The 22,666-nt window shown below is 40.4% G+C and overlaps 1 protein-coding gene across 1 annotated transcript; it reads left to right on the top strand.

The window, feature by feature from the left end:
- Window positions 1-9,608: 9,608 nt before the first annotated feature.
- Window positions 9,609-21,813, top strand: LOC124158793. The gene is made up of 3 exons (XM_046534110.1): window positions 9,609-9,850; window positions 15,268-15,326; window positions 18,153-21,813. Exons 1-3 carry the CDS (start codon window positions 9,827-9,829, stop codon window positions 19,060-19,062), a joined length of 993 nt encoding a protein of 330 aa, XP_046390066.1. The 5' UTR covers window positions 9,609-9,826; the 3' UTR covers window positions 19,063-21,813.
- Window positions 21,814-22,666: the final 853 nt, after the last annotated feature.

The following is a 22,666-nucleotide window of genomic DNA, read 5'->3' as shown; positions in this document are numbered from 1 at the left end:
ATCTATTGCCATGGATTCTTCATGATCGTGCACCTAATCGGTCTCCGATAAACTTTCTTTTAGCCCTTTTTATCGTCAAATCGAAATTTCCCCGTCATGAGAGCGGACAAGGGAAGTTTGAAGGCTGTGGGTACACCCGAAACATTTCTACGGCTTCGTGAGGGCTTGTCATTGGACGACAACGTATCATGTTCCTTTAATTCAATGCCCCGGGTAATTCACGAGGAAGCGAGCCAACCGGAAGGTTTCCGTTCCTCACTCACTCGGATGATGGTGAGGAATTAGATCTTCCGCTTGTGGAACAAGCGTGCTGCTGAAGCGAGCCTCGGCTGACTGGTTTTTCTCGTTCTCAGTCGACGTGTTCCCTGTATTTACGTCTAGATCTTACGTAGGTCTTCTCTTCCGCCAACAAGACGCCGTGCTTCGTTATGCCTAGATTCGAAGTAACTCTCCCTAGACTCCCTCGGTCTATTATGCTCATCTTCGTCTCCGATTCCATCTCGTTAAATGGGCCCCATTGCAGCAGCGTGATTCAAGGCTAGGAAAACAGCTCATGTATCCGTCTGAGTCTTTTTCTTCGGTTCATGCAATCGTTAGAGGAAAATAACATGAACCTTTTATTTTTGCCAAGTAGAACACGCATGTATTTCCCAGCCTAAGGCAACAGTCACAGTTTCATTTTTTTTAGAACTTTTCCAGTGTGTTAAGTCTCGTTGCCATTAAATCCGTAAAAAACTAGTATTTTCTCTTGGTTATTCCAAATATAGCATTGTAATCATTGATTTGACCTCATATTATTAACTGCATGGGCTTCTTAACTCTTTCTGATTTGTTTTGAAGCTCCCATTTACTGTGGCACATGATTAGCGTGGCTGATTTTGCTCAATTTGAGTATTTTTGATTGAAATTCACATTTCGTGTTTAAGTTACGTAAAAGGTATGGGTGCATATATTTTTCGGGGTAATCTGATAATATTTATTTAACGATGAACTTCATTTGAAAAAAGAAAATGTTTCGGTCGTGCCTAAACGTTAGTATTTTTACAATTGTGTGTCTTTATAGGGAGGAATTTTATGTAATGCGTTATGTTAAGGAAAGTTATTTTGTTGCCTTCTACCTCATTTACAATTGTCACTACTCTCCTTCTTTTGAGCCATAAATATCATTGGCGAGGCATCAGATGAAATCAAAGTACTTGTATCATCATTATTTATTGTCAACATTTGTTTTTCAGCTATATTTATTTCCTTTTACCTTATACATGTCGACTTACTTCCTTTTTGATAGGATGATATCCTTGTTAACTAACTCTGCTGAACACATCCAAAAAGACTTAGAAAGTAGTAGCATTTTGGTGTAAATGGCATGGATTTTAAAGTATAGTTTCATGCCTATTGAGACCTTTCAGAAGGCTAAAAAATAAGCAGTTCTTTTGTAAAGCTTCTTTTCGCTCTTTTAGAACAGTTTTTTTATGCCAATTCTAAACTCCCTGCCCCCAGGATTGTCCAGTTTGTCGAAAATGAGTTTTTCCAGATCGCCCGCTCTCCTCTTAAAAATTTTCTCCGACTCCTCTCCCGGGCCGTTTCTCCTTCTTTCCGCGTGCTGGACTCCAATTCTCTCCGTGACCCTAATGGCCCTAACACCACAAATATTTTCACTCGTCCAGCCCTCTCCTCTGGTAGCTACGCTCTTGCCATCCGGAAGTTATAAGCTCTCATCCAGATATACGAGCTCTCTAGTTCAAATCCACCGTCACGGTGAAGAGTTTGAAATACTCCTTAATTTCTCTGGCCAAAACATTCTTTCTTCTTTAATCCACGTTTCGGAGTGGTACCAAAATTCACGAGATCCCCTCCGGTGGCCCTATGAATGTATTGTGGTCCATTTTTTTTGTTGATTGGATCGTTTTCCAATCCGCTGGTAAATTCTGCGGCATTGTCCCCGATGAATTGAGGCCCCAAACCCAGCGTATTATGTTGGCATGGTGCGTCTTGTGATGAGAAACGTCTAGTCATCGCCGAACGTGGTCCAACTCAGGTGTTTGCCCCGCAGTACGTCGTGTGCTTGTCCCTCTCGAGTTTCATCCTCTCTTCACTGCATTATCTACTCTTTGAGATTAAATCTTACATTTTTGACTGGATGTTCATATTTAAGGACAAAAAATGCATGCTCGTAGGCCAACTTAGTAGAATGCGAAATAAAGCTGCGCAATTCGTCAAAAACTGCTATCGGAATACAGAAAGCATTACCGAGATTAGGTTGGTTGCCGCTCGAGACTCGAAGGTTACGCGCTAGGCTTAGATTGTTCGAGCAATTGAGAATGGATATCTTTGAGAGCAACACGAAAAGCATCATATTATATCCCCACTACATTTACAGGTCAACGGAAACGATAAATTAGAGAGATATTTACCGATCAGTTAGATGGGAGGGAACTCCTTTTTCCTCCGGACTATAAAAAAAATTCAATAAATACAAGTCGTAATTTTGTTTGATAATTTGCTTTCTATACGTAAACAGCTGGTGCCCTAACACCCCCTGCCACATGCCCTATTAAGGGGCTAGGAAGAATTTTGTAGTTATAAATATTCTCTCTTTTTGCTGTCCCATGCGACATTTTTCAGTGGGAAAAAATCGATTTTCATAAAATATTTCCCATCAACTTTTTATTTCGACCTTTTCATAGCAAGGTGGTTCCAATTTTAAGATTCTCTCTACCCTACACCCTAAAGCATAGAAATTGGCCACATAAAATAATCACTGCCTTCCTTGCCAGGCAAATGTGACCTTTGATTTCTGAGATCTCATCGTGTTACGACTACTGTTTCCTCCAAGTTGATTTTCCTGTCACTCTCCTTGTACGTTAACCGGATCAAGTTATCACATCCTGTTTTGACTGTCCGAAATTCATTCGATCTATCATTCAACTCCCAAATTTTTATATTTTGCAAGCCGTCGAGCAGTCTAAAGACATTTCCAAGTCATCTTATCCCGCTTCGTAATCCTGTTCCGCACCATGCTCTTTTTTTAGCTCTCCGTGAATTCTGCTCGTCCATTTTTAATAATTCCAAGTAGTTTTCTCTCGTCATACTTTTATCTGCTTAGCTTTTCACGACTGCGTAAAATTCACCCTCGATTCAACTTACATTTTCGCAGGTATCTTATACCCTTCATTTATTATGCATCCTATCGATTAATCAGTGATTACCAGGGTAAGCCCTTGACATTCTACTGTAAACTTTCCATAAACATAGTCCATTTTGCATCTACTAATTCAAATTTAGCCCTTTTCTACAAGCGACTTTCGTAATACCATTCTCCCTGTTTTCCCTTTATACCATTTTGAGTACGTTTAAATCCTATTTTTAAGAGATTGGACATAACAAATTCATCATATTTGATAATATGTCAGCTTTGAATGACAAATTAGTTACTTTACCATACAAAACCGTTAAAAAAGAATTTTTTGCTATAAAAATACTGATTACAAAGGGATAAATATTTTAATAGCTGTTATAGATTAAATGGCTTTAAAACTATCTTCCGTTCAATTAAAGGAGGAGAAATTTAAATTTAAAAAATGGAGCTAAAATAAGGTTACCAATTTCCTTTGAAAGCCAAAAATTATGGTATTGATAGCATTGAACATTGAAGGTATGTTTTTTTTCTGAATTTACTGTGGCATTAACTTCTTAGTCTGAGTCAACTACCATATTGGAAGATGTCATCTCCTCACCTAACCATATTTCTGTCATAGCTACTTCAACTGAGATAGTGACTCATAATGGTGAGCTGAAAAAGCTCATATCTGAGGTGCGAATTCGTAATTCTTCTGTTTAATAGTTTTTTTTTCCTCAACTACTCTTGCGGAACGTCACAAGTTCCTCTCCTTCCGTTTCCTGCGCATATATTCACTCTCTTCCGGCAAAAAGAAACAGGATAAGAAATCATTTTCTTTTCCACCGACTCCCGAAATCCAAGGCACGCCCTTGTTGGCCAATCCCGAGAGTGAAGTGGAAACATCTCCGCATGACGGTGGATCCTTCCCCACCGACCGCGGCCTCATTTCACTGCCCAAAACTCGTCCGTAGCACGGCTATATATCACGAAAAAACGGACGAAAATAGATATAACCACGCGTAGTTCTGTTGCTAAGCGGAATAACCTTGCCTTTAGCCTCCGATGGGCTTATTGTTTTAATATAAATAATTTCTTGTAGCCAAACGATAATGCATCAACTTGGTAGGTAGGCGCTTGATATTGTTGAAGGTTGAAGAGTAAAATTTATGACCATTGCCACTAAAAAATGTGAAAACGACATAATTTGATTCAAAATTGGTTTAGATTCTTTAAAAAAAAGCAATTGACTCAGGGTTGATCTTGTAGAATTTTTCATTCGTGCTGGGAGAAAAATAACGTTATAGTAATTTTCCATATTGAAATGGCACCTTTGGTTTTTGCAGTTTTTGATTAAGTCTGGAAAATGGATGAAGTAGTGTTTTTCACTTACCATCATCATCCTTTCTTACCATTAAAAAAATTAAAATTAGGTAAAGTTGGGACAAAAATTACTTTTATTTATCCTAACTAAAAAATGGTTTATCAATTTTCTCTATTCTATACAATGGTCCAGAATGTCATATTCAATCACCTTTGATACATTCCTAATGTACCTCATGTATTTTATCGAAATTTTCCGAAAATGATTAATATTAAAATCTTCCAGTGAACGATTTAGTTAATAATGCTACACAGACGCATGTGAATGAGAAACAAATCTGTGCTCATCTTCAATCTCTTCTCTATAATTATTTCTAGGGAAATTTATTTCCAAGTAATCTCATTGGTAGATACTTGCAGGCCATTTTCCACGGTTACGTTATGACTTGAAGCCAGGTCTTTCGGGCACCGGCCCAACAGCTGGTGATGCTCGTGAGATTCTTCCTCATGATCTGAGATACCTATCATTCTTGGAACAGTCCCTTGTGCCTTCGCTTCCACTAGTTCGCAATTCAGCAATTTTCCCTGCTTCCGATAGGAAATGGTAGTCTGAATGAGCGATTAGGAAATTAGTCTCGTCAGGTGTGGAAGTGAGGTAAAATCTTTGCCCACCGCTAACGACTACTTTTGTTATCATGGCCTTTGAATTAAGCTTGCGCTATTAAATATTTTCTGGAAATTATGCACTTCTATACCCTTAGGTGTTATTATTTCATGGCTCCCATGTAAAGAAATGTATGAAAATGAGGCTTCAAAATACATGTGCCTAATGGAATAAATTATGTAAAAATACTAAAGTGATCACAAAAACTGAATATGGTGAGACTTATATAAACATATATTGTATTCATTTTGTCATCTGCCTTGCGAAAAAAGGAAAAGGGATATAAAAGGCATAGCAAGAGAAATAAAATAAAAATCATTATTTCACGTATACGCAACGAAAGTACGCAAATTTACCGGGGAACTGTTAAAACAATCCTTCCTCTACTTGTAAATTTACGATACATTACTACGGAAACTCTGCCAGGACCATAAACCAAGCCCTCTCCTGTATTTTTATGTAATATTTCTAACGACCATTCCATGAGACAGATCATGACATCGGTCCGAGTATACAAGTTATAAAGTTAAATGGGTATGCAGATACACTAAAATTGAATAGTTTTCCAACTGCGGCATGTCATCCTGTCCTCTCCTGAGTGGCCTTCTTTCACAAATATGTACCTCCCCTATTGTTAAATAAAACGAAGCAAATTATTATTCGCCCTGAAGACGATGGCAGAGAAGGCCATCGAAACGTTGGCAGCAATTACCATCATTACCCGGCTGATTTCCCGTGAAGATTTCATCAACAGCATTCGCCGGGAAAGCACCAAATCCTTCTTCAAATTATTATTCCATCGTGGTGTTGGTCGGGGCACGCCCTCATCGGTCAACACCGAAGCAGGAGGACACGAGCATCTCTGGACGAGCCGTGGTCTGCGTGTGTCGGAGTGTCTCCCTCCCCCACCGCACCGCGGCGCTTTTTAACCCACCTGATCGCAGCCAACCAGCGCGAGCCCAAATGAAATCCCCACCTCTGTCTCCCGCCCGTCCAGAAAGTCTTCTTCTGCCTCCTCCCCGCTCCCATCTCAACGGACAACGCAATCCTTTTCTTCTTATTCTCTTCCTTTACTTCCACACTAACCCAGTCTAATTCCCCAACCATCTCTCACCTCACCCCCCGCGTGAGAAAGAACTCTTCTTTTTGTGTTCAAGGGTGATAGGAGAGAGAAAGGGAAAGAATATTGGAGGTGGGGTGTAAAAGTGGGGAAAGTGAAGATATATCCCTCCCACAATACCCCCCACCTCCCCGACACTGTTGATGGTTACCTTTTCCCTCCTCATTTTCGATCCTTCCCCCCCCCCCTTCTTGAATATCTTCGCACTCCCCTCTCCAACACCTTTCTCCGTGAAGTTTTCAGCCCCATCCATCTGCAACCCAAATAACTAGCCTTCCCTCCTCCCCAATCTCTTGCCATAATCACGCCCACATCTTGCTCAATGGTCACTCCACTTCATCACGGTCGAGCCGAAGTTTTCTAGTCCAAATAAGGTCCTCAATGTCACATAACTCTAGTCCGATTCTCCGTCAGGTCGCGCACTAATTTTTTCCCAAAATGCGCAACCTCACACGTGATTTGTCCTAACATCCCAAAAACTTCTGAAATTGGTCTGTTAGTTGCGTAAAGAAATAGATTATTAAGGTATACTAGACTCTTTACATTCATGATTTATTGCAAAGCGTATGTGTCTCTTCTTTTTGAAAAGGAAATACTCGATGAATTTTTCCTCGACTTTTTTTTAAATGGAGGTAGCATTATATGCCTTGCTTCTGCTCGTGACACTGTCTGTTGAATCAATTTTTTTGTGTAGTACATTTGGGGATAAGTGCTTCAAGTATTTCAATTATGGTTACTTTCCTCTTACTCTAGCCTGATATTATTGATAATATTTACATTTTTCCCCTGGTAAACCAATGGAATTTGTTCACTAGAATATGCAGTAATCAAAACTGATAACTATGTGCCTGAAGTGGTACATTAAATGGAATTATGTTAGTATAAGCCCATTCAATTTATAATTTTGTCTGAATATCGCTCTAATTCATCCCATTCTTGAACTAACGTGGTACTAAGTTTACATATCAATAAACCGGGGCAAACAATTCCTGCATCTACAACAATAATTTTAATGTTTAAGCCACTCCTTCACAGAAACTAGGTCAATATATTGAAATCTAAAAATGTCTTCATCAGTTGTATTTTGCTACTGACCCAGAACTTTGCCCACTCCATCCGAATCTTGAACCTCTTTTCCCCCTTCTGTTAACCTAGTCCTACGTTTTACAAGTATTTACTCCGCATACCCTTTTGTAAAACTCTTTTATCTGGAACCAAGTGCAACAGCCACCGAAATCCAGTTAAAAAGGATATGTGGAAGAGAAAGATCTGGCTGATATGTCTTTGGGCAGGGAGAAATGTTCGGCAGCTGTAAACCAATCCCATACCGGAACAACCGCGTTGTCTGCGAACAGAACCATGGCCGAATGTTTTGGCTATGTTAGGCGAATGGCCTATGTTAAGGGAAATTTAGGGTTACAGCCAGTGACGCCATGGCAAAATTAGCAGTCCCGGAACGCACTTTCTTAACTTTCTTTAGAAGTGAAATATTACTCTGTTTTTTTTTATTACAAGTCATTATTTACATTTTATTACTAAACTGTTTGTTTTGATTACGAATGCATAAATTAGAAATTTTGAGGCAGCAAAATTGATAAAAGTGGTATTTGACTATTATGTCTTTCGTGTATCCGGTGCGTTCCGGCACCATGACACCTCTGCTTACAGCATGTTTATTCTGCAATTGTATGACTTATAGTAATAAATAACTTTGACTTACAACTGTCAGTGTTGTTAAACACTTCTAATTAATGACAGAAAGAACTTTTTGGCATATTTTACCACAGTATTTGGATAATCAACTCCAATTTCAGCCGACAATTCGCCTTTTGTATTAATTGTAAGACTTCCTCATACTGTGACATTAAATAGGTAATGTAAATTTTACAATTCGAAGTATCTTCATATACATCAATATTATATTTATTTTACACACCTGTGTTGTCAAAAATTGAAAATTGAAGCAAAAATGTTCTTCATCTTTGATATTGCATATAATCCATCTCTTCGTTCCAAAAAAAAGTTAGCTAATGGGATTATTTCTTTTATGTAGGATGCAGAAATTTTCTGTTATTTTTCAAGTTTTGTCACATAGAGTATGTAAAAATAAATCTATTATTGATGCATATTTACATTATTAAGATAACAAAACTTATGTAGAGTGGTGTCATAAATCCGAGGAGGCCTAAATATAAGAGGTGAAACATCATGACGAACCGTAAAATTCTCTTGGTGGAACTTGACTACATTAACTTACTTTACTTTACGAAACTTGTTCAGCTTTGACAACATGCAGCATGATTCTATTAACGTGCGGGGGCAGGATACATTAATGTAGCGTGTTATGAATAGTATTTTAGAGAGTGTTCATGGAAAATACTAATTTCCAAACTAAAATGAAACTTTTTTGAAGCCATGTCCTATTGTACGTCAACTGGACTTTGTACTGACCATCCCAATAACACGGCCAAAACTCCATAAACAAAAGTGCGAAATAACTCATTTTGTATGTTCCACAAAAACAACTACTAGATAGTCACTATCTAGAAGCTAAAACCCGGGATCTGTATAATAAAGTTTTATGGAACATTGCAAACTATGTTATTTCGCCCCGTAGATATGTGGTTCACCAAGTGAAGCCTGAACACTTGATAGTGCATAAACAATTTTAATTATGTCAGAATACGATAGTGTTTATCTATTATATTCCCAATTAGCATGATTCTATCATTGCCCAAATATTGTCCGCGAAATGACCCACTCTCCAGATCGCCCGCGTGGTCCTGCAGACCCAGAGCCCCAGTGGCCCGCTGTCCGAGCGCCGCCGCCGTAACACCCATGCTGCGTTTTATCCCCTTTCTTCTTCTCTCACACCACCGCAGCCATTCCAAGACTTCTCCCTCCCGACAGCGCACTTTCCGTCAAAAGCCGGCTGCCTTCCCCTCCGCGGGTGCAGCGGCGATCCCAGACGTCTGCGGATGGCTGACTTGCTGCCGTCGGGGAGGTAATCCTTAAGAGTGGGGAGGGGGGCTTTTCCACTCTTCCACGTTTGTTTCTATCCAGTGTTGTTGTTGGGGAGGACTTAAAAAAAAAAAGAACTGGAGGGAGAAGTCACGTGGATCTCTCCTGGAGAGGTGTTGGAGGTTGGGGGAAGCCGGTGCTTTTGGAAAGCGATTGTGGTTTGGGGGAAGAGGGTGGGGGCGTCTCTTTTCCCAGGTGGGGAGGTGAGTTTAGTTCCTCCCGAGGGTCATCGTTGCCTGGCATCTTATGGGAAGAGCCGCAGAAGGGGGAAAGGGTACACCGACTTCTCCGACCAGGCGACCCCTCCCCCATCCGCGGGTATATAACCCAGTGCCCGAGTCTCCCATGGCATCAAACGCAGATCTGCAGTGTCTGCGGCGACTAGCCCACAAACCCCATCAACCATCCGACTTCTTCCCGTGAAAGGGACCAGTGGTGTTCCTCAGAACTTGTACAAGGAGCTCTTCTCCATCGGCGAAATCCCCCCACTCAGGTGGACTGCGGTTCGATTCTCGTCGTCGAGGAAGAAGGTGGAGGACTGTTTTAAAACAGTCGCCGGCCGACGGGCTACGTCGTCGCCATGAGGAGCGGCACCAAATTACTGGTCAGTGCTACAATGTACCGCGTCGCCCCATGTTGTGGAATAAGCCTATTTTCGTGTTGCCATTTTTTTCTCGAAAGTACTCTGGACTATAACCCACTTTCAGGATTCTTATTGGCGGGAGACAAGGAGCAATATGGATACTTTCCTTTCAAATTGTACTTTCCTCTTTCACGAGGTGGTGGTTTCTTTTTTTTCGGGTGTTCAAATTCCAAGTACTTTCATAAAAGTCTTCGCATCATCATTTTTGGTACTGATCGTAGAGGATAATATCTACTTAAATTTAATTATCTCTGCAAGGCATGGATATCCATGTATACGTGGGTAAAATCATCCATCATACTATATAAGACTTACGCTTTGTGCAAATTTATTTCTCTATCGGAACCATTTGTTCGCAAAATATTTTGCACTAGTTTTGCTCCTATGTAAACCAAAATATTGAACTGATATGGATTTATCTTATTGAAACTAATCGTGAAATTACAATTTTGATCATTCTGGTCTATCATATTTAAATGAAATATTAAAATTACAAATACAACCAGATAAATTATTATCAATGCCCCTCATAATATCCTAAACGTCAAAAAAACCTGCAATCTCTGGTTTCAAATTTTTTATTAAATGTATTTACTCCAGCTAATTAATAGTACTATATTAAAATTATAACTTCATTTTGATTTTTAAATCTATATTTTAAATTTCTTTCGAAGATGTAAACTATTTCTAAGGTTTTATATCCTGCCTAATGCTTGCATTAATTAATTCAGTCACGATGCTTCCCTTATCATGCAATCACTCATAAATCTCAAAAGTTGCATCTAATGATGAAAATGCTCACAACCTTCTCGGCGGATTGAGGTTTATGACGGGTTTCATTGAGCTTTCATCTTATTAACGGATTATTTGCATTAATGAAGAAAACGAAGGTGCGGTAACTCGGTTCAATCGTGGAATAATCCGCGGAAATTAAAATGTATGAACTGCCGTAATGCCTCTGGCCGTGAACAGACTATTTTAATCCGCCAATTAAATATTATAAGGAAAACTTCCTTTCGCGTCGCACCACACACCGTGGACGAGATAATTGCTCGCTAAAGCGTTTATTCTGAGAAATTAATAAGTTTGTGAGGAAGTGGAGGAAAAAATATCAAGGTTTGTGAAAAAAAATAAGCATGGGAAAATTCCAGCCGTCTTCCTCCCAAGTATTTTAATCCCTCCCAAGCCTTCAAAAACATTCACCCCTTCCATCGTTCCCATAAAACATTCTTCTTTTGTTTCGCGTGCAATATCTTCAACACAATCCGAGCTTTTCAAAATCAAGGAAACTTGAGCGGCAGACCTCTGGCCAAGGTGAACGACAGAGCTGCCCGCAGCGCCGTGGGCCAGCGGCATTGAAATATTACGTCGAGGAGATTCTCCAGCGTCTTTTGCGAGCCGAAACAAATGGGAAATGCCACCACGTTTTTCACTCCTGTCTCTTAAACATTAATCAGGGATCTCAGGAAACAGGTGAATCAAAAACAATGCGCAGATTAATCCTCGAATGTTGTGTAGGGCTTTTTACTACCTGGTGATGACAATATTCTTAAGCAGGAAAAGTTGTTAAGTAGTATTTCTAAAGTAGGAAAGTATCTTTGATCGAAGTTTTCATCGCATTTTCAAATGCTATAAATGAAAGATAATAATGAGTAGGTTTTTTCATTTCTAGTTTTGCTGTCATAGGATTCATATGCTGCTTTATTTTTCCCTAATCCACTTTTATGTATTCACTTCCCTTTGCTAAATATTCCTGGATAACTTCTTGAATTGCCTTTCATAATCCTCTCGTCGTTTCTTTCAAGAGAAGTCACCTTAAATTTTACCCTTCGCTAAAAATTGCGCGTACTTGTTTCAGGTTCACTTTTTATTGAAATCATAGATTAGACGATGATGAGACTTTAAGTATATCTCTTAAGAGTAGATGAACTAAATTTCATAAATTCTGCAGAGGATGAATCAACCGCTACTACCAGGATTCGAATAAAGAGCCACCGATTTTCCAACGTGCTATTTAGATATTTCTTACCGAGCTTACCTTCATAGCGATAAGGTACTGGCGAATTTCCAACATATTAAAAGCAATAACTTGAAACTTTCGGTTTGAAAACTGAAGACCATGGTTCGAGTACACGTGATGGATGGATATATTTCCTTATAGAAATTTTCACTTTTAATATTTGATTAATTTCGAACAACATCTTGGTATTTTGCTTATAAGTTAACCTGTCAAATAATACAAATAAACGAATAATACGAATGAACTTTCTCGGGCCAGCAACCCCGTAACAAAATTGAAAGTAGCCGACGTTCCTGGATCCGACTCGTCGCTCATTCGCGAAGCTGCATAAATTCGCCGAATTTTAATGTTCAATTACTTATTGACGTTTCAAGAAATAAAAGACTTGAGAATGCTGAATCGGCGACCTGTCAGAATCCGATACGTCGGGCCGGCTACAATTTTCCAACGCGCTGAAGAGCCCGAGAAAAGTTCATGAACACGTAATTCATTTTCTCAATAAGTCGAAATCTTTACCCAGTAACTCGAAAAATTTACTAAATAACTAGAAAACATTTCTCAATAACTCGGCAACTTTATTCGATAACTCGAAAACTTAAATCAATAACGCGAAAAATGTACTCAATAACTCGAAAATTTTTGTCGTTAACTCGAAAACTTTAATTGATAACTCGAAAACTTTACTCAGTAACTCGAAAACTTTACTCAAAGCTCGTGGAAATGTCCCTCGAGCCGCCCCGCCAGCCTACCTCAATCGGCGGTGGCGTACTACAGAGCTCGGTTCCTTCACCTGTCTCCTTCTACTCCCACCCTCCCTCCTCCATTCTTCCTCGCCGTTTCTACCGTTCAATTTTCCCCGCTAGTTCGGTTCCGCCTGCTGGTTACCCCATTCTGGGAGAGGCTAGCCAAGCGAAAAAAGTTGCTTTGTTTATTCTCCCTCCGGGATCTTCTGTAATCTTGATTTTTTTTACGAGGAGAGAAGAACCTTTCTCCGACCGACATACTCATGTTTGAGCTACGTCTCTGAGTTGGTCTCTCTCTTAACATTCTTCTCTTCTAATGGAATCCGTAGATCGAAAGAAATCTCTTGTGTACCCCCTTGATATCGACCCTCAATTTACGTTTCAATAAAATATCTTTGATTCCATGGCGTGGATTTGTGCTCAACTTTTTTCCTATTAATGAGCCTACTTTAATTCATAATTACATGACCCATTTAAAACCGGACAGAAGAATCAAATGCTGATGCTTTTGAATGTAGTTTTTTCATGTCTTAGGCTCACGAGATGATTTTTTGCTACAAAGCCATTCTTAATGCTCTTGTTATATTCCTCGAAAAATAGACATTTTTTTAGATCAATTGAGTTTTTAATTAAATTCTTTTCATTTCCAATGCATTTGGGTCATTGATTAACATGTATAGGCATTGCTCGTCAAGCGAGACCTACCTTTAATGGTATTCCTTTTTTACATGAGCAAGCATCCACGGATATTTAAATTTTGGATGCCACGTGAATATCATCATTGGAATTGGCGTGATACTTGCTGCTTCGTGAGAAAATCTTCGGATGGGAAAGGAAATTGTTCTAAAGATTCGATGTTGTGTTTACACATAATGATATTTGATTCAACTCTTTTGCGACGTAAGCGACAGACGACCTCCATATTTGAAATGAACTCATGCGAGATATTTTTTGGTGGCCTCACAAAAGAAAAACAGAATAATGAAAGTTCGGAAGGAATTCATTTCTCTCGGACAATACCAGCAGGTGGAGTATACCAATTGTGTTGTGGAACTTATCTTGAACCACAGACATATTTTCTTTTCATGCTTTTGTTGACCTTGAAAGAACAGGGAGTCATCGACAATGGATATAGATGTTGATAAAGCCGGATTAAATATGTAATTGCTTTTCAGCGCATATTGTTTTATCACACTCATTGAACAGAGAAACTTTTTATTCGGTGACAATTTTATGCCAGTGACTTAGAGTAGCAAAATCTATACAGGTTTGGTGCCAACTGCAAAAATTTTTTAACTCCGGTAAACATCGTTACCGTCCACTGTCACTAGTTTGGTAAAAAATTCCGCTCAGTTTGTGTAAAAAAATAATAATGAAAATTTCCGCCCTGTCCATTCGAAATACTGGAGAAATGTAATTATCAGGAATGATTACACATTTACGACTTAGATTATGCAATGCTTTCAGAACTGGTGATGATGAAACGTCCATCTGCTGGCTAATAAAACGAGTTACCTCGTGTTATTCAAATGCTCCGTTTTGCGGAATCTTTAATTCAGAACTCGTTCGCGGAGCCGTTTTACTTTCACCGCGTTTAAAAGAGGAGCAACTCCCTCTCGAGGCCAATGCCAAGGATATCCATGCAAAACTCCGTGCGTCCGCTGCCAGAGGAGCATGTTTGATTCGGTGACCGAAATTTGGCATATGCAAATACACGCCCCACGCGTGATGCAGACGCTTCGCACGCTTCGAGACGCTTCGCACGAGACGAATACTGGTCGACTATGTCATCCATACCGCCAAAATAGATTCAACCTCATTCGCTTCACGTATCTGGTGACAAAATGAGCCCAGTGACTTCAGTGAACTGAACGAAAATATTCGTAAACCGTTCAATTCAAGTCCGCCGGTTGATATTACATTATTTCAAAACTACAGGTGCACGATTAAGAAAAGTTTTGCCTACTTTAGAAGAATATTATTTTATCAAGTGGCAGATTTAAAGTAACTATTATTATCTAAAAATAAGAATAAAATATTAAAACGACTTCCTAAAACCTGCGGTATATAGATAATTGAATTTAAATTACATCAATTGAAACTAGCACCTATGGGGTCTTTATTCATATGGAGAGAACAACTTTGACAAAATTTCTTGTGGTAATTTCCCGCATTCAGCTTCTGATTTACTATCAGACGAGAGCCATCTAATTTTAATGAAATCTATACATCCTGAAGGTAGGTTTCAAAGAGTTATTAATTACTCGTTCTCTTCGTTTCAACTATCATATCAGAGCATCTCCCCAAGTACTTTTTCCAGTCTTGAGAAGAACTATTTATCGCTAACATTGTGTGGTTGGATTTTTTGGAAACAAGAAAAGATGATTTCTTGCTATGTTCTTTAGTTATTTCGTTCTTTTTGTTTTTTGGGACATTAGTTGTTATTCTGGTCTTAAGTATCATGTTTATTTGTTTCTGTTGTTACCGAACAATAATTTTCCATGACACTGTCGATCTGTTAAAATGGAAATTAATTTAGTCATACAGTATTTCTATCATTCCTATCTGTCACAAGTCGCAACTTTACTAATGCTTATGTCGTTCCTCTTTTACAGTTGGTCTTCGCGGCCGCTGCTGCCATTGTGGTTGCACGTGCCGAAGAGGAGAAGAAAGAGTGAGTATCTTTTATAGCTTAAATGGCATCATGTTTTCAACAGAATTCTTTTTTTTATAATCTCTTTTTATAGAGAGTATAGATAAATTCCCTTAGGCAGTTGATAAATTGGATATAGCGCGTATAATACCGGATTCACTGAGATTCCGTATTTTTTGATAAATACATTCTTTATAAACATTAGACACCTGATTCGGGATTCTATCAATCGAACAATGGCAGTCTGAAATTTCGATAATAATTACTCAAAATTATTGAGATGATACACACGAGCCATTTTACCATACATCTTGAATCCTAGTTATTGTCTCGACTTTGTGGCCGTTTTTCAGTGTCCTCGGGGTATTTGTAGTACATACTCGATAATTTGAGATACCTCCAATTTTATTTCTTCCCTATTCAGAATTTTATACTAAATATGGCTAATTCTGTTTTCTTGACCTTATAAATTCATATCGACCTTCACTTAAATGGCACAGTTTGCTCTGAAATTTTTGCGATATTATTTGGTTCACTAAAATCGCAAAACGAAGTCTTTTATTTTTTCAATCAATTTGTTCGTTAATTTTTCTTCGATCTCTTGTAATCTACTACTTAGAGAGAAATACATTTTTTTACGGGACTAAAAAGTGGTTCATTTTTCTTCTAACTTTTTAAACTATTTCTCCGAAGTGTTTTGGACGCGTCATTAAATCTTATGAAAAGATCCAATAACGGCCATGAATTTTTAGAGACAAAACTAGAAGTCATGGGATATTTTTTCGACCAAAAAGATTTTATAGTATCTAGATCTAGTATCTATATAGATTTTATAGTACAGAAAGTACCTCTGACCCACATGCTGATTCTTAATGAAAGATTGAACCTCTCCCACCTCATATCTTTCATCTCTGGATCGTAGAACACCTTTCTAATGCTCTCACACTCTAAATCTTCCTATGAATTGAAATGAAACCGGACAGAGTTACTTGATATATAGATCTCCAAAGCCTAATAAGTGCGGTACTTGAATGCATTTCTCATTTACTCCATAAATGCACATGTAGTTATAGTGGCTTTAAAAATGTACTGGGTATCCATTTCCGTAATGTCTCCGGACTTTCTTATAATTTTTTTATTTAGTATTTATTTATTTAGTATTTTGATTTTTTAAATAATCACAGTCGTGAGGGGATAACGTGTACATTTGATAGTACATATTTCCTCACAACATTGTAGAGGAACGAAAACTAGGGTAAGGCACTCCTTATTGTACATTATATAATTTTACCTTTTAAAAAGTGAAAACATTATGACATGTGTTCTGAGCTGATAGTACACTAACTATTTCCGTGATACCCAGTTACTTTTTTCACCCCAAATCAATTTAATCACTCCATTGTTCATTCAAAATTTTGATTTCGGGTTTCATGAAAATTTTCATTTTCCGTCTTCGAGGTAGTAATTTGCAAAAGGGTAATGGAGCGATAAAGGGTAAGGGAAGGAGGTCTTTATCTCAATGTGGTCACTTAACAATCGGGAAGAGCTCCATTGCTAGGTGTTGGATGCCATTGTATTTATTAGAAACCGAAGTATTTTAGAGCTTGAAGTGGGATGAAATTTTCTGATATTTCTTATTTTTTATACTCTCTCTCCTACAAACTTGGTTATTGCGTTACCAATCGATCGAATTACTTCTATTACAGCCTCTTTATGCTTTGCTGAGATTTTCTGCGTTTCTTATGGATCAATATTGTTCTCACTTAGGAAAAATGTAAACCAGTCCATAGTAGAAAATAGCCGATGACATTATTTTGCATTTCATAAATGGGGTTGCCATTAGTCAAGTATTGTAGCCCAATGTCTTGAAATTTAATGCATTAGAATACTCTGATATTCACGGGTTTTTATCTAGAAACAACTTTTCGATTTAAATCAAAATATATTCGCACAAACTTGCTGTCATCTTTGGGCGTGAATTCTCCTTCCAAATCAGAGATTTCATTGCGCGCAGCCTGTTAAGGCTTAAAAAGCCTTTTTTTCTACGGGGCATTTCGTATCCCTGGGTCTTTAGGATGTAAGTATGGCGTTACAGAGACATTAACTCGCAAGTGCCATAAATTGTGCTCATGCCTCAAAGATAAATATAACCTCCTTGACTGGACGCAAACAAGAACCCTCCAATTCCCTTTTTATCATTTCAATAGAGAAGTATGCATTCGTAACTCAATTAGTCTTTACGTATTATTCATTGTATATCCACCAGGTTAGTACTCTAAACATCAGCTTTTGGATGGCTACTCCACTATTTACTGTTCAACTACGTCGTTCTCTTCAAGTCACCATGAATACAGTGGTAGGGATATTAATCTAAACATAAGTATTTATCACATTGGCATGATGGGTAGCCTATTAAATTTACTTGCAAGCAATTCTTTGGAAGGTCAAGATGGTTGAAGACCTCGGTGCGATGTAGGAGGATCTTGGTTTCAGCCTTGGCCAAGTAAATTAATTTTTCCACCGAGGAATTCGCGCACATTATGTCATTATGGCCTAATTTGTCTATATATAAACTCTCTTCTTATTTTCTCCCTTTCCTGCTCACCCAAAAAACTTCCCCCTAACACTCTTTACCGAATCTTCTCTTAATGGATGTACTCCTTTACTTGCTCCATACTATTTGTCCTCTCCGTTTCTCCTCGAAAATTTATCCCCTCAAGTACCATATCTTATTCCTTATCCTCTCCATCCTTCCAATCTTCTCTCAATGAAAAATTATAGTAGAAGAGCTGAAAAATACTAATAAATGTAATCTCTCCCTGCAACGCTCCAACCTGCTGCCACCAGAGTCGCGAAAGTGATAGTCAAGAGAGGTGACGTAGGAGGCTACGGCGGTGGGTTTGGCGGAGGCGGAGGTGACTTCGGAGGTGGCGGTTACGGAGGCGGCGGCGGCGGCGGCGGAGGCGGTGGCTGGAGCGGAGGTGGCGGCGGATTCAGTAGCAGCGGGGGCGGAGGAGGCTACGGAGGAGGCGGCTTCGGAGGTGACTCCGGTGGCCACGGAGACGGTGGCGGCTATGGCGGGGGCGGCGGCGGGGACTTCAGCAGCGGCGGGGGCGGCTACGGGGGCGGTGGTGACTTCGGAGGCGGCGATGGAGGCTACGGAGGAGGAGGAGGCGGCCATGGCGACGACCACCATCACCAGCCGGAAGGCGTCTGGAAGAAGAAGTTAGTTTGGAAGGAGGAATGGAAGAAGGTCTGGAAGACAGCAAGCAAGCTCATCTGGAAGCAAGAGTGGAAGAAAATCTGGAAGCCAATCTGGAAGGAGATCCAAGTGCCAGTCTGGAAGGACATCCAGGTGCCAGTCTGGAAGGAGATTCAGGTACCGGACTGGAAGAAGGTTTGGGTTCCGGAGTGGACCAAGATCTGGGTGCCGATCCACGACGAGCACAGCGACTGGGACTCCCACGGTCACGGTTGGGACGAACACAAGCCCAAGGGCGTCTGGAAGAAGAAGCTCGTCTGGAAGGCGGTCTGGAAGAAGATCTGGAAGACGGACAAGAAGCTCGTCTGGAAGAACGACAAGAAGTTGGTGTGGAAGACCGACAAGAAGCTCGTGTGGAAGGAGGACTGGAAGTCAATCCAGGTTCCAGTTTGGAAGAAGTACGAGGTCCCGGCGTGGAAGAAGGTCTGGAAGCCAGTGTGGGAGAAAGTTTGGGTACCCCTGCCCAAGCACGAGGAGCACCATGGGTGGGATTGAAGAGTTTGAATCTCTTCGGACTATTTTTAAGTTTCTCACACAACCAGTTACCCAAATCTTCCTCACCGAGAGTTACCCCTTCGACCGCGAATATCTCTCCTCCCTTTCTTTCCTCTCTCTCTTGTCTTTCGGCACCGTATGTGCTTCCGAAATATTTTATCTCGGCTTTCCTCGCTCCCTTCATTTTCCCTTTCGTTAAGATCTCGATCTACGAATCCTGAAATGGGTCAGTGTTGCTCGGAGTCGGGGAGAGTTTTAGAATTCGATACCATGAGCAATGTGGGGTCATTGCGTGAACTTTCTTGAAAGAGGGTCGATGTTTGTGCATCATAAACTTCACTTCCTTCGTTAACGCGGCTGATACTGCTTTAAAAGAGGGGGAACTTTGCGATTATCGCGTTAGGCGGAGCGCCACCGTTAGAGGTCACGGCGGAAGTGGAAACCTTCAACGAGACCGTTCATTAAATCGCGTAATGGGATGGTCGGTCGGCGGCTGCATTAAAAACCGGGTTTCACCTCGCTCAGCCTTCCTCACTTGTTTTCCTCGCGCGTGGGTGATTTTCCGGCTGTAGGATCAAGAGGTGGGTGGGGAGAAGGAGTTGGGATATTTTGGCGTCCACTTCATCTCTTGACCGCTGGCGAAAGCTTTGGCTGCCTTCCTTAGTCCACTCTTGAGCCGGGCTCGTGACATCTTTCTTGTCTTTGGCTCGCGTCCATTTTCACCTCTCGTAATAATCTCCCGCTGCGCAATCAACGGGAGTGAATTACGCTTCTCCATTTCCACACGCCTCTTCGCGTCCCCCTTAGCCATTGTTTGCTCTTTTTCGCCGGGTTCGCGGCCTCTCAAATCTCCGTGAACACTCTGTTCGAGAGGCTCTCTTGCAGAACCCGTGCGGAGAAAGTGAACCTAACTCTCGAGGTCCATTTTCAACTTCCTCTGCCAAGTCCAAAACGCCATCGCTGTCCACTGCTTTGCTCAGCCTCATCAGTCCTTTCATCCTCAGTTAAGAGCCCCCATGGGAATTTGCGGCAGTTGTGAGCAGGCAAATTAATTTAACCCGCTGTCACGGAGTTTCATTGGTCTCGCGGCAAGAATTTTGGAAAGGGATGAGTTGGAAGCACAAACGAAATTTATCACAAAAACATTTTAATTTATTTTTTGCCCACAGTGTTAAAAAGGTTTTGGGGGTAAATAACCCTTGCCCAAATCCGATGAACCCAATGAGCTCTCGCGTTTCTAAAAACACCCCCCGCTGTTTGTCTTCCACGTGCTTTTCACGAAAGTATTGCGCCTTTCTCAACCCCCCCCCCCCCTCTACGGAGCCATACCCCGCTAAATCTTCTCCAGCAGCCCACTTCCCCCCTCCACCGGAGATGAATTAGACGGAACTCGAGTGCGCTCATCGCTTTCCATAACTTTCTCCCAGCGCTTGCGCCGGAGAGTGTGTGCTAAGGTGGCCGGCCTCTCGCGAATTTCGACCCGTCCTTTCCCAAGCTGCCGGAAAGCAAATAAAACAAATCAAATCCCCGCCACTGCGGCAGTTTCACGCAGCTCTGCCTCGACCAATCCCCAAGGGGAAAATTATGCCTGCCTCCCCCCTGTACACAATCCGCTCATCTTCCGCCGTCAAGGGAGTCTTCATTTTTTTCCACATCTTCCTCCCGGCCCCTACCACCCGTGAGCCAGTCATCCCTGCTATAGCCCTGGGGCAAGGAAATTGTGTGCCCGGGCGACCGTTCGTTCTTGCATGATCATCTTCCCTGCTTAGCTTCCCCACCCATCTCATCTCTCTTCTCGGCGAAAAATGACACTCCTGACCTCTGCCCCAGAGGGATGGAAATGAACGGTGTCTCGACAAAACGCGTCGCCCTTCACTTTTGGGAAAAGTTGCGACCTTAAATAGCGTACCATCTTTCTTTTATATCTGTGATTCGATCCCAATCGTATTTCCATCGGGGGTGCGCGTGTATAACTTGCAGGTTATCTTGCGTTCGTAGGCGTAAACGCTGAGCGTTCTCCACCGTAAAGATCAATGTTAAAGAGACGAGAGAAGAATTTAGCACGCTTTTCTCAACTCGACCCCCAAGCGTGTCAGCCGTGTGGGTAAAAAGAAAGTTTCGTTTTTTTATGCTTTTTATCTATTTTTTTACTCGAGAACAATTTCACCACATTATGCTTCATGGTATCGAGAAATTTCTCTCCTCCTCCTTTTTTTTATCAACCTTATATCTTCTTCGCTCAAATTTCCTTGCCCTTTTCCAAATTGAAGTTTGTGTGTGTGTTACAAGTGACTTTGTTGTAGACAGATCAAAGATCTCTCTCACCATATAGATTCTTCTGCTCACTTTCAGAAAAGTGGGTACTTCTTCTTGTAACCACTTCATGTTACCATGTGTGTTTTTTTATTATTTTCTTCGTCTTCCATGGGGAAGTGAGAGATAAGAGGGGAAGGATGGGAGTGGAACACCGGAACTTTACCCACGGGTCGTTCGCTGTCTCTTCCTTTTGGGCGGGTGCCGCGCGTCGCGGCCGACCGGAGGCTTCGCGTCGTCGCAGCTCCCTCCAATCAAGGATGAGTGCTGACATGTTGCTTACTTTTTAAATGTTTTTATATTGTATTATATTATAAATATGTATATGTATACACACATTTTATACAACTGATGTTATTTACTTGTTGCAAGTGAAGAATTCTGTACAAGGTTTTTCGAAGTAAACCAGTTTTTTTTACGTTCATACGTTAAAAATAATTTTTGGCTTCTCATTTGAAAACAAAATCCCTCTCTCATACATTCATGATATAAGGTTAATATCACTTTGGGTCGGTTTTATAATGTTAGTTGATTTTTTTCTGGTGCAAAAATTCAAGTCTATGAATTCTTCCATTCATGGCCTCTAGTTTAAGTGACCTTAACTGCTTAAACATGGCAACCAACCAATATCAATTTACAATATTGGCTGATGAAAAATACAGTTGAATCTACACTGACATTAAAAAACCAGTACTCGATTTCATAGCAGCTACATATATTTTTATGATTTTCGCAAATTCAAATAATATCAAAGCTTCGAATCATTGCTCATACTTTAAAATTTTTGAGATTTCTACATATTTGCATGGATGCATTGTCCATTTTCCTTATTTTAAAGTTATTATTTTCCGAATCAGATTCAAATCTTAACAGATCTCAAGCATTCTGCAACTTGGTAGTATCCTAACTTCTCATTTCACGACTTACGTCGCAAATAGGTTCGATTGCCTATTTCAATTCACTTTTTATTTCTTCCTAGTTTTTTATGTCCACTTGTTTTTCGGAAGCATAGTGATAATATGTGGAAGTAAGTTGTATGGATAGCACGCCATATGATATGGTGATTCTAACTTTTTTTATCGTGAACGCACGTGCCCAATCTAAAAGATGTTCCGTATCAAATCAATGGTTCGCGAGTCTCTTTCATCTACATCTACATCTACATAATACCCCGCAAGCCGCCTAAAAGGCGTGTGGCAGGGGGTGTTAGGACACCAGCCGTTTACAGCTAAAAAAAATTAAGTGCTCATACGAAGTTGGGACTAGCGTTTATTAAAGTCCTTTATGGTTC

This window comes from Ischnura elegans, chromosome 5 (assembly GCF_921293095.1).
Source record: "Ischnura elegans chromosome 5, ioIscEleg1.1, whole genome shotgun sequence".
Taxonomy (NCBI): Eukaryota; Metazoa; Arthropoda; class Insecta; order Odonata; family Coenagrionidae; genus Ischnura; species Ischnura elegans.
The sequence above is the reverse complement of the archived record's forward strand: the minus strand, read 5'-3'. Positions and strand labels throughout refer to the sequence as shown.